The 13,254-nt window shown below is 41.1% G+C and overlaps 1 protein-coding gene across 2 annotated transcripts in view; it reads right to left on the bottom strand.

Annotated features, from left to right (window-relative positions):
• Positions 1-13,254, bottom strand: part of Pde5a (phosphodiesterase 5A) — a 120,972-nt gene that overhangs the window by 32,935 nt on the left and 74,783 nt on the right. For both annotated transcript variants that reach the window (XM_034500262.2, XM_034500263.2), the window contains exons 12-13: positions 5,147-5,293; positions 60-185 (exon numbers count right to left, since the gene is read on the bottom strand). In XM_034500262.2, the coding sequence (XP_034356153.1) occupies positions 60-185; positions 5,147-5,293 (273 nt within the window). The remainder of the gene's footprint in view (positions 1-59; positions 186-5,146; positions 5,294-13,254) is intronic.

The raw sequence follows: 13,254 nt of genomic DNA, 5'->3' as shown, positions 1-13,254 counted from the left end.
TTTGGAAAGATACGCTGTCAGTTCCACTAAGCAGGAATCTGAATGGCTCCGTGAAGTACCTGAATCTTGCCTGCTTTCAGGGCAGCAAACATGCACTGTGCTGTGTTAAAGGCATGTCTCCAATTGTGGTAGGCAACGTTCTTCCGGTAATTCTTCTTAACACTTAAAATCCATCTGCAAAGAACCTGTGGGAAGTTAGTGACAGTAGTGGCCAAGTTAGTCACACATTTTCTAAGTTCCAGGTACCCTGCAGTGTTCACATTCAACCCTCACAAATGGATTTGACCATTCTATAATTTTACAGAGGAAGAAACCAACCCTCAAACAGGCAACCTTCGATTGGTGGTTGTTCATTAGGAGTGGGGCCAAAATTAAAATATTACCATTTTAACAAAAACCTATCAAGCAGATCTAGTTAAATTAGATAAATAGGTAATATCTCAAAGAAAGGTATTTTGTCATAGGTAGGACACCAACTACCTTTATAAAAAAACCACTTCCCTGTCATGGTTAGAATCCAGAGTCATACATGCATGGATGTTTGGGAATGAGTTCTCTCATGTTCTCGTGTTGTACACTTGTGAAGGTATTTAGTCCAAAGATCTAAGCTGGGCTGGGATTGACACATTTAGCTTAGGTTTTAAGCTGGGCTGGGATTGACACATTTAGCTTAGGTTTCAGGACAAACTAGAATTACAGATATTAATGCCATCTTCATTAGATCTTTATAGCTTAGGGTCAGCCTGATGCACTTAATGCCTGGCTACCAAGAAATCAAAATTTAAAGATACTGTATAAATCTCCTGGGACACATAAGAAAAAAATTATTTTAAAACATGGGAAATGGGGAAAAGACAAAATGGTTCAAGCAAGTCTTCCAAGTTGGGTTTAATTTAACTTCTAAGGAGAATATTAAATAAACCCTCAGGGACTCATGATCTGAGCATGGCGATTCTGCTTGTATTATCAGTCTGCTTCTCTTTAAAAATCTGAATGGTTTACGCTTTTGTAGAATCAAGCATGCACTTTCCTTGAGTGTGTCCATGGGAATATCGCAAACTCAAAGAGCATTGCCTTGGGATTGGAAAAAGTCCACGGGAAAAGAACGGCAAGTGTCCATCCTTGTGATTGATTGGCTCTGGGGGCTGAGCGGGAACCTCCTTCCTGTTGATAGAAACTGCTCAACCACAGGGGACTTGGCATGATCACTTTTCTCCAGAAGACCTTTTCTTCTAGTTCTCAGTTCAGTTCATAGGGAATTCCCCCCAAAAGAACCTTGGGATCTCTGAGCTTTGGGCCCTGGGAGCTGCCCTGGCGTAAGAACATTGTGTGCCTGCAGTGGGTGTGTTCTCCCTGAGCCTGGACATCTCAGTACCAGTCTCCTTACTCTGGACTTGTTTGAACAGGCCAACAGTGGAGAGATAACAGATCAGGCACAGCAGGTGGATTTTAAAAGAAAGCCACAAGTTTTACTTTGATGTGTTTTGAGAGTACGTTATTGGCATCATGTAGAAAACTACTTTGTGATTAATTAAAGCAGCAAGAAAAAATAATCAGGAAAACTGAAAATTCGGTGTCTGCATACATCTTTCAGTAGTTCAAAAACATAAAGGTGTTGCTATTGAATTATGTATACATACCCTGCAATTGAACCAATGGCTAAAGTAACTCTTGTTAGGAGGAATTTGATAAAATGTATGAGGCTTGGAGCTTTTTGAGGATGGGTCCCTCCACCACAATATACATTGCACCACACCTCCTGAGTCTCTGGGGGAGGGAAAACTGTTGCAATAGCTCCTGCTTAGGCTCTGAAACAGGGTTCAGGTTAACTTTCAGTAAAGAGGCTTGGTTGGTAGTTGCTAATACTCTTTGAGGACAGTCTTAAAGACAGTCTCAAGGGTACAACTGCTGCCAGGAGGTGGGAAGATGAAGGACTTAAGCACAAGTTAAGAAAGGAGGAGACAGACTCACAGACCCCAGAAGTCATTGCCACCACCATGCAGTGATCACAAACTGGGCATTTTTCTTTTTCTGAAAACCCCCAACCCCAGGAGCTGCGCCCAGACTTGCAGAGCCTGTGTGGACTCTGGATCTCCCACTCACAAAGCCCACTCTCTCTCCCGCTGTTCCTGGCAGTGCTGAGATTCTCTCAAACTCCAATACAAGGATCCTCAAGCTTCTGTGTCTGTTTAAAAATTCATTTTCTACGTGACTAAGAAACTGCAGAAAGTACCTGTTCCCCAGGGACGGTGACAAAGGTACAGCAAGCAAGGGCAGCTCAGGGGGCAGAGACAGAAAGGACAGAAGTGGAAATACAATCAACAAGTGTTGTCCTAATAACCTGGAAGGTCTCAGAGATCGGTAATAGGCGATGGCTATTACCAGCGTAAATCAATACTGAAGGTTTGTTGTGCAGTGTGAGTCGTCTTGGTAGGGGTGTCCTCTCTAGAAAGGAATTTTATTTTTCTCCATCTAAAATTATATTGACACTAAAACCTGAAATAAAGGAGAAGACCAGATAGTAGGGCAGGAAATTTAACCATAATAATCCCAATGCCCGTGTTGATGTTGCCCAGAATAAATGTAAACAAATGTTTTTGTTTTGTTTTTATCTAAGTTATTTAGCCCATGGAGTGCCAATATTCCATAAAATTCCTTCACCTTGTTAAAAGTTTATGTAAAGGAATTAAAATCTTTTAATCCCCCTCCCCCACTCCTGTCTTGTGCAAGTTTTCTGTAAATCTATTAATCTCATCCACCTGGTAAAGTTTTTGTTTATGCAAAGGGGCTCCCTGCATTCCTGGAACACTGTGTCAGGGAGCAGCCCATCCTTTTCCTGACCCTTTTAAAACCAACCAGTCCCAAAGACAGTGAGGCCAGAATGGCCAGTGGGGAAAATACACAGTCAGCATCTGCATTAGAATAATACCTACTGCACTTCCTGCCCCGGTATACTTGCTGGCTTAGTCTGCATCTCCACTTTTTTGCAAAAAGAAATTTTCTTGCCTGGCTACTTTATTCATGTGTTTCTTTGAGAGACACTCACATTATCTATGTTTGTTTCTTTTACATTCAGATAGAGGTTATACACAAAGAAAAGGAAAGCCGGTGAGGAGTATTTTCCTATGGGTAAGAATCCAAGGAAATGATTGCTAGAGAAACTGAGTGAGAATCTGCAGTACCCAGTCCTCAAATGCTACCTATCAGCCAAGCGAAATCAGCAAGAATTTCACAAAAAAAAAAATCACATTCCTGTGTCCTAGCCAAGCTGTTGGAGTAGAGTCATTGTTAGTTACAGATGTGGACACTCCAGGAACACATGGATTTGATCAAGGTATTAAGTAAAACTGCGATCCACATGTAGTGTAGGGTTTCTAACTCCAGATGTGAACTTATCACATTCATGGAGCAAATTTCTCCCTCTCCCACTCCCTTTCCCCCTCCCCCTCCCTTTCCCTCTCCCTCTTCCTCTCTTCTCCTTCTTCTTCTTTTTAAGATTTATGTATTTTATGTATGTGATTACACTATCACTGTCTTCAGACACATCAGAAGAGGGCATCAGATCCCATTACAGATGGTTGTGAGCCACCATGTGGTTGCTGGGAATTTAACTCAGGACCTCTGGAAGAGCAGTCAGTGCTCTTAACCACTGAACCCCATGGAGCAGACTTTTAAAGTGAATCCTATCTTGTACAGTGGGGAAATTTGATGGTGTCTTAGTCAAAATTTTGTCTAAAGGTGGGATAATTGATGTGCTATCAATATCTGTGGATTAAGAGGAACAGTACAGGCACACATACACACAAGCATGCAATATACAGAAGCATATGTAATGCACACATACACACAAGCATGTAATATACAGATGCATATGTAATGCACACATACACACAAGCATGTAATATACAGATGCATATGTAATGCACACATATACACAAGCATGCAATATACAGAAGCATATGTAATGCACACATATACACAAGCATGTAATATACACATGCATATGTAATGCACACATATACACAAGCATGTAATATACAGAAGCATATGTAATTCATGTGGATCCCACAGGGTAGCAACGTCATTTACTCTAAGAGGTGTGGAAACTGAGACGTCAGAGATAAACGGCCAAAGTGAATTTGTGCTGATCACAGAGAGCTATGATTGACATCCCTGATATTTCTACTCCATGCTGGTTTGGGTTCTTCATCTGTGAATGGGATTCATTCACGAGAGCTTGTTGGAATAATTGAACATGATATCCCTTAACTAACACCCAGTCAAGAGTGACACATCATTGGCCTATTTATATTGTTGAGTTTTCATCTTTTTTTTAAAAAAAAGGTAATATAGACTTTGGTTAAATTTAAAAAAAAATAATTAGATTAGTGTCTCTGAGAACACAAACAAAACCTTATTAACCTTAGTAATATTCATCTTTAGTTTTCTTTCCATACCGTGAGGTCTCTGAGAGCATGGTCAACTCATCTTTGGAATCACACAGAACACTGAGTAACTTTTCACCACATGTTAATTAATGGAAGGCTAAGTAATGAAAACCTTGAAGATCTGTAAATGTTTAGATAGGAAATCTATATGTGGAGACTGGTTCTTATTTCTGCTCCACGGATGACCTCGTTTGAGGAGTCTGGCCCTGCAATGGGCACCTATGGCCCTGGTCCGTTCTGCGTTGTTAATTACAACCCTGGCGATAACAGCATTACTTCACTGCTTTGACCTCTTAAGTGAGTCATCCCTGGTGCCAAGTTGCTCTTTGATGGCTTACCAGTCTATGTGTTCCTCTGCTCATCTTTCCAGTTGCTTCTCTGGCCACCCTCCCCTTGACCCGTGTTCTACCCAGAATCTCCTGCCACCTGATTTTGCACTACTGCCATCGATTTGAGTGAGAGCCTCATGCATTCGTCAACCTGGTGCCTGATACATGGCAGGAATCAAAAAGATGTATGTTTAACGACTGATGGTTTATCTTAGGCAGCAATATGCTAGTCAGTAAAACTGAAGACCCCCATTATATGCTGGTAGTCAGATCCAATTCTTTGTCTTATACACACATGAGTACACACAAGTGTGTGCACATGTGCACACACACACACACACACACACACACACACCACTGCTTTCCTACCTCATGTTTCATCTGGAAGTTCTGCACAAGGTTGAGGTCAGTGAACATCCGAATTGTACACAGCGCTGTTTCTAAATCAGACAGTTCAAAGTCACTGAAGCTGAAGTCAGTTATTTTAAGGGTTTGGGCAGATGGTACCACAGCAGCCTTATTAAAAAAGAGAAGAAAATGAAATAAAGCTATGAATTAAGATAGCAGTTATTCATAATGCCTTCTTAAATTTTCTATAGGGAAACAGAAGATCTTGTTTATTTTATCTTTCCTTTCACTATTGCTTCAATATTAAAATATTCAATATTTCAAGTTTGGATATGGAATCTTTCCTTAAGTGCCCTTCTGTTAAAGGTTTGTTCTCCAGCCTACCACTATTGAGCTGTCTTAGGTTTTCTATTGCTGTCGTAAAACACCATGACCAAAAGCAAGTTGAGGTAGAAAAGGTTTATTTCATCTTATAGCTTGTGGTTGGTCCATCATCTAAGGAAGGCAGGGACAGAACTCAAGGTAGAAACCTGGTGGCAAGAACTGATGCAGAGGCCATGGAAGAGTGCTGCTTATTGGCGTGGTCTTTATGGCTTGCTTAGCCCACCTTCTTATAGCACGGCTCCAATGGTGGCACTGCCCACAGTGAGCTGTGCCCAGCACATCAATCATCAATCAAGAAAAGGCACCAATGGCTTGCCCACATGCCAATCTGGTGGGGGGGGGCATTTTTTCACTTGAGGTTCTCTCTTTGAAAATGGCTCTAGCTCAAGCTTATAGAAAGCTAGCCTAGCACACGGGGGGGGGGGTGGTGGTGGTGGTGGAATATTTTAGAAGCAGACCCAATGAGATTACTGGAGGTATGCTCTAGAATGAGTGACTCTGAAGCCTTCTTTTCCTCTTTCATTTTCTAGATGTCATGGAACAAGCAGCTTTCTCTGAGAGGCTTCTCCCATAATGTACTGTGTTAACTCCAGACCCCCAAAGCAGTGGAGGCAACTCCACTAGTACATAGTACAAACTGAAAAAATAAGTCCACACAAACGTCCTCATTTTCTGTTGGTTACCTCCAGTATGTTGGCAAGCAATGGCAAACTGCAATATGCTAGAAATGTTTATCACAGGATCTCCCTACACTTTATACCGAGTCACATGGGGTTAACATGATTTGGGACAGGTGAAAGAGGAGAGAGGCTTGCTATCATGAGATTGTACTTCAAACAGTAAGCAGCACAGAGGACCCCTGTGCTCCTTTATACGTCTCTGGACTTATTCATTTTACAGATGAAATTATCTGAACTATTCCATAACAGTCCAAGCAATGCACATTTCATTCATACAAAAACATTATGGATACTATGTGTCCATTTCTCTAGCCACACCAACAGAAGCACAGAGAGGTTGGGTAAGGAATAAAGATTGGTTTCCATGACAATATGTTGCCTAGCTCAGACTGGGCCTTATTGCTACTCCGTAGAGTCTACAGTGTAGACTAAAGGTGATTGTCACCCAAGCTTGAGCATGACAATCACCTACCCCACCAAACAAACAAACAAACAAACAAAGCATTTGCTTGGGAACTTCATTACAGGTGACTTTGGGAAGCTGCGTTTGCTTGTATTTTGGAAGGAGTGGCTCTGTGTTTTGTGTTTTTATTTTTTAATTGAAATCGTTGGCTTTGGTTTTATAGTCATTTAACTGTAGCAAGCACCTGGGGTATCTTCAAAGATACCTCGCTCTTCTTCATCAATCTCTTCTCCTTTGTACCTTCTGCTTCTATGGGCTACCGCTCCTGATAAATTCCTCTAGGGCACAGTTACCATCGAACCTTCTCTGGGAACACCCGTTAAATGGCATCAATGACTGTAACTTAGTTTCATGTTTCCTACGCTTTTCTATTTCCTAGCATAAATACTTATACAGAGTAAACAAATGGAAGGGAATTAAAATCTTTTTCTCTTTGCTTAAAGTGGCAACAGTTTTCACGTTATTTAAAAATGGGCCTCCGATGAAGCTCAGGCTAGACCAGAACTCATGACCTTCCGGCCTTACCCTCATCACTCTAGGGGTCATAGACATGCACCAAGATTCTGCTTGTGTTGGAACAGTCCTGTGTGTGCTAAATCACCCACTTTGTCAAAATCACCTAATGCAGTTTGCATATTAGGGAAATTAAAAGTAAACAACCACATGACTGGGAACTCTTTCTAAAGTATCAATGAGAGAGTCATTGGCCAAGGGGCCCTGGCTGCCTCACTGCTCTGGGGCTTCTCCTGAACTTGTAGGCCTCCCTAATCCTTCACCCATGGATCATGTAGTCTATGGGCAGGCAATTAAGTGTTACTAAGTGCGTTAGCCTAGTCAGGCTAACTTGAAAGTAACTTGACAAAAAGAGCCTTTTATTTATTGAGGAAAAAAAATATTAAGAGTAGAAGCAGTTGCCAAACCCCTTAGGCTTCTTAGTGTCCAGATGTCACTATCCTATCTGACCTTCAACTTTCCTAAACTAAAGCCATCAAAAGACTAAAGTCCCCCAGCGCTACTAAGAGCCGCGCAGGCCTATACCTCTGAAGCTATTTCTCCTGCTCTTAGTGGCTGCCCTGTTCCACCTCACATACACCAGACTTGTTCCCTTCTCTAAGACTCTTTCCAGAAGGAAAAAAAAAAATCACAAGAAAACAGTCCTTCTACAAAGCCAGTTCCATGGACTGATCTGTGGCCTGAAACAGGGAAGACAACGGAAAATGTTTAGAAAAAGGTCTCATTGTTTACAGTGGCTTCCAGCATCAGAGATGGAACAACTCCAATTGGGGAGGAAACAGATAGCAGCTGCTCTCCTTAAGCACATTCACCTGACAGGAGAACAGATGGTTTATTCTTACGGTATCATTTTTCTTGTAACAAGACATTCTCTTCTTTCCTTCAAAGTATATTCTACCAACTGCAGGAAAGGTGGCCCTCACAGCCCAGGCCTCTCCTTTGTGTATGGATACTCTGCCTCTCTGACTAAGAAAAAAAGCAGCTTCCTTTCCTCCTTCAGTTACAACCACCCCACAGCACAAGCAAATTCCATGAACTGACCCAGCACAGACACGCAAACATTTTCCATGAGAGCCTCATCATCGTCACTGAAATGCTGTTCAGAACTTGGATCAGTCACTAAGGAGACATGAGAAAGTCGGAAATCCCTTAAAACCCTTCTTTAAGCATGATATAAAAGGTCAACTTTCTATTTGTTTTTCTTACTATTTTAGAAGATGAAATATTCTACATTTTCCTAATAAATAGTAGAGACCGAAATGTGTGGTATTTGAAGATAGGGCAGTTAGGTACAATTTCTGGAGCTGTTGGTCACAGCTGTATGCATTTGAATTTAGAAAGTGAGATGCCAGCCAGGGGAAAAGGTAGGCTAACTGCAGATCTTTTCCTCGCTCTTCCTATGATCCTAATGCCCTAGTCTCATCTCAAACTCAGTATCAGACCAGCTGCTGCAGCCTCCCCTCCCTCCCTATCCTCTGCCCCCATCTCTAGGGAATCACACAGACCCTCTCTTCCAACATTTCTCTCCTCTTGTTATCTCAACACCCAACTCCAGTAGGCTTTCTCTGGAACCCACCAGCCAAGCCTGCCAGAGAAGCAAATAGGCCAGCAAAGGAGGTAGGCAGGCTTCAGATCGCCACACTCCCTGGTCTTCTCCAAATCTAATTCCCCAGTCTAATCCCCAGCTCTGTGGCACACTGCCTGTTATGTCCTATTCTCACTCCCTGCACTCATTCACAGGGAACTAAGGAGATCTTGGTGGAACACCCTGCTTTCCTCCCTCCTATGGACCTCTCAGACCCTCCCTAGCCCATCCCCATTCCTAAGTGTGAGCTCCCAAAACCTGGATACACATTTTGTCCTGAACTTCCTGTGGCCACACCTATCACCATTACAAGAATACTTCCTTACCAGGCAACACATAGCTACCATAGTCCCTAAGAACCAGACCAGGCAACAGAAACTAAGAAACAAAACACCCACCCAACAAAGACAAGACCAGATACCAACACCTAGAATTACAATCACCCCAAACCCAGATGCCTGGACATCAGCATAAAAATATAATCAAAACCATCCAGGACAATGTCTCCACTAGAGCTCAGTATCTTTACCACAATAGACCCTTTGAATTACAACTTAGCTGAAGCACAAGACAAAGACTTTAAAATAGCCTTCATGACTATGATGGAGGTCCTTAAGGAGGAAATGAATGAATCCCTTAAAGAAATCTATGAAAACACAAACAATAAGATGAAATAAATAAAAACAGTTCAAGACCTTAAATTAGAAATTGTCAATAAACAAAACCAAACCCTGCCCAAACTGAGGAAAATCTGGTAATGAAAACTTTAGGAATTCAAAGAGGAACCTCAGAGGCGAGCCTCACCAATAGAGGACAAGAACTAGAAGAGAGAATGTCAGGCATTGACACAGGATAAAAGAAATGGATACCTCAGCCAAAGAAGATGTGAAATCTAAAAAACAAAACAAAGCAAAAATCCATGTACAAAACATCCAGAAAAATCAGGGACACTATGAAAAAACCAAATCTAATAATAATAGGAATAGAAGAAGGGGGTCCCAGATCAAAGGACCAGAAAATATTTTCAACAAAATCATAGAAGAAAATGTTCCTAATCTAAAATGGAGGTGCTTATCAAGGTACAAGAAGCATACAAAACACCAAATAGACTGGACCAGAAAAGAAATTCCAATTGGCACATTATAATGAAACACTAAACATACAAAGAAAAAAATATTAAAAGCTGAAAGGAAAAGAGAGCAACTAACATATAAAGTCAGACCTATTAGAATAATACCTGACTTCTCAATGGAGACTCTAAAAGCCAGAAAGACCTGGACAGATGTTCTACAGAATCTCAGACGGTAACCCAGAATAATATACTCAGTGAAATTGTCAATCACAAAAGATGGAGAAAATAAGACATCCCATGGTAAAGCCAAAGTTAAACAATATCTATCTACAAACCCTGAAGAGATTAACCATGCACAGACCAGCAAAGACACACACACACACACACACACACACACACACACACACACACACACACCACAAAATAAATAACAGGAATCAACAAACACTGACATCTCCCATTGATATCTCTCAACATCAATGGTCTCAATTCTTCAATAAAAAACCCACAGACTAATGGGATAAGTGAAAAATAGTCCATCTTTCTGCTTCATCCCAGAAACACCTTAATAACAAGTACTAACATCTCTTTAGGGTAAAAAGATAGAAAAAGATACTCCAAGTAAACTGACCTGAGGCGAGCTGGTATAGTCATTTTAATATCTGACTTAAAACCAAAACTAATCAGAAGAGATAGGAAAGAACTTACACATCTAAAGAAAAATCTACCAAGAGGACATTGTAATTCTTAACATCTATGCCCCAAACACAAGGGCGCTCAAATTAGTAAAATAACACTATTACAGCTGACCCTCACACACTGACAGTGGGAGACTTCAATACCCAACTCTTCCCAACAGACAGGTCATCCAGACAAAAACTAAACAGACAGATGCTGAAGCTGAATGATGATATAAACCAGTATTATAAACATACATTTACAGGACATTTCATCCAAACACAAGAGAATACACCTTCTTCTCAGCATCCCATGGAACCTCCTCCAAAACTGACCACATACTTGGACACAAACTAAATATAACAGGTACAAGAAAACTGGAACAACATCCTGTATCCTATCTGAAAACCAGAGATGAAAGCTGGATATTAACACCGGAAACAACAAACTGGACAACTCACTGCTGAGCAAAAAGTGGGTCAAGACAAAAATTAAGAAAGAAATTAAAAACTGTCTAGAATTTAATAAAACTGAAAACACAAGAAATCCAAAATTAATGGACACAATGAAAGTGATTCTAAGAGGCAAGTTCATAGTACTTTGTCTATATATAAAAAAATGGAGAAATCTCATATTAGTAACTGAAGAGCATAGCAGAAAGAAATGTGGTTCAGTATCCTCAGCCATTACATCCGTCAGACCGGCTAAGATCAATGAATCAAATGACAGCTCATGCTGGGGAGTCTGTGGGGAAGAGGAACACCCTCCATGGCTGGCAGGAGTGAAAATTTGTACAGCTACAATGGAAATCAGTACAGTTATTCCTCGGAAAGTTGAGAATCAGTCCGACTCCAGATCCAGCTATAACCACTCTTGGGCATAAAACAAAGGAATGCTACATCTTACCAGAGAAACTAGCTTAACAATGGTTATTCCTACAACATTCATTGTAAAAGGCATTTCAAAAGTGGCAGTATTTCTCTATCCCCAGCTATCCTAAATGAGACAGAATCTACTAGAATTATATAATCAAGTTTTATTGCACAATACCTGGGCAGTCATTGATTTATTCTAATTCTCTAAGCTAATCTGGCTGTCTCCCAGCCAAAATTCCTGAAATACTTGCATTTTAGTATTGGTCTGGCTTTCTGGGCTTCAGGTATGTTCTCCCATGATGTCTCCCTGTTCCCTTCCTTATGTCCAATTCTCATCCCCCACCCCTCTGTCCCTTCCTCCCTCCCTCCTGCTTCTGGTCCCCCTCCCCTGTCTGGCAGAAGTTCTGCCCTATTCTCTCTTCTGCCCAGCCATTGGCTGGTTAACCTTTATTGACAAGTCAGAGAATAAATGGGAAGCAATGTTTATACAAACTTGAAACAGGAGACACTTAGAACAAGCATTACAGTGCTATGTCCAGATCACAACAAGATATAGGGGCAGAGAAACCAGCATTCGAACATAAAGAGGTCAAGGTGGTGCCTACCTGGAGCCCTCACCTCTACACACTAACACCTTTGATACAGGAAGGTGCTCTGCAGGCTATAAAAGAAATGTAAACACAGAGATATGGAACTGGAAAAGCCAGGAGTGGGCCCACGCCACCTATGTGTTACAATGAGTTACTATGCTTTCCAAGTGATTCTGATGGATGTAAAAACGTTAGAGCCACTATATTAGGAGAGGCCATCTGTAGTCAATGACATATTTACGTGGTCACCGTGGCTATCTTTAATGAAATGCTTTTTTGTGGATCTAGTGGTAACTGCCATGCAGTGTCTGATGGGCGGAAACCACAAGGTCAGCTAGCTGCTTCCTCCTGCTTCAGAAGGGAGTTTGTGTGTGTGTGTGTGTACAAATACATGCATGCATACATACATGCATACATACATACATACATACATACACACATACATACACAGACAGAGACAGAGAGAATGCTCTGAACATACTTTTGGTTCAAACCATGACTAGAAAACAAGAGAATTTATGAGCAGTAGAACTGGATAGAGACAAACTCCAGATGCATCTTCAGCAGGTTGATGAATTGAAAGATTGGTTGAAATCAGAGCTGCTGCCTCTCCCAAGTCTAAGTCAGAGCACTGATTAAGAGGGAGTGGGGCACCAAGAGATGAAATGGAGACACAGGTATAGCTTCACAGATACAAATCTTTCAGAAAAGAGTACCTTTATCCTTTCAAAATGCCCGCTATCTCTCACGGTCAAAGCTATTATCACCGTCATTATATTATAATATATTCATATATTATAAACATTATATATACATAATATACATACACACATACATATCTGTACACAAATACACCCTTGGTATAGTTGATGAAGCTAATACAGAACCTGCATAGACTAGGAGGTAAAGACTAGGTTTTTAAATTCATCAACCAATTGATCAGTTTTCTATAACATGTAGGCATGGTTCCTATGAACTTGGCTTACAAACCACTGTAATACAAATGTCAGTATCTGTTGGGGACCGACTTTTAGCAGAAAGCGGCTATCAGCTTTGCAGCCATCTTGAGCCATATACCCTGACATGAGACTTGTATTACAATAGACTACAACAGCTGAGCACACTCCGATAATCTTGGTTTAGATACCTTGGGTGTGTGAGATTAAAGGTGTGTAATTTAAGAGTGTGACCTAGAAGTGTAGAGATCAGATTTAGAGACAAGACCTAAGGGCATGATTAAAGGTGTGACCTGAAGTCGTGGCTTAGAAGTGAGACATATAAAAGGCAGA

The sequence above is a fragment of the Arvicanthis niloticus genome, chromosome 4 (genome assembly GCF_011762505.2).
Source record: "Arvicanthis niloticus isolate mArvNil1 chromosome 4, mArvNil1.pat.X, whole genome shotgun sequence".
In the NCBI taxonomy this organism is placed as follows: Eukaryota; Metazoa; Chordata; class Mammalia; order Rodentia; family Muridae; genus Arvicanthis; species Arvicanthis niloticus.
The sequence above is the reverse complement of the archived record's forward strand: the minus strand, read 5'-3'. Positions and strand labels throughout refer to the sequence as shown.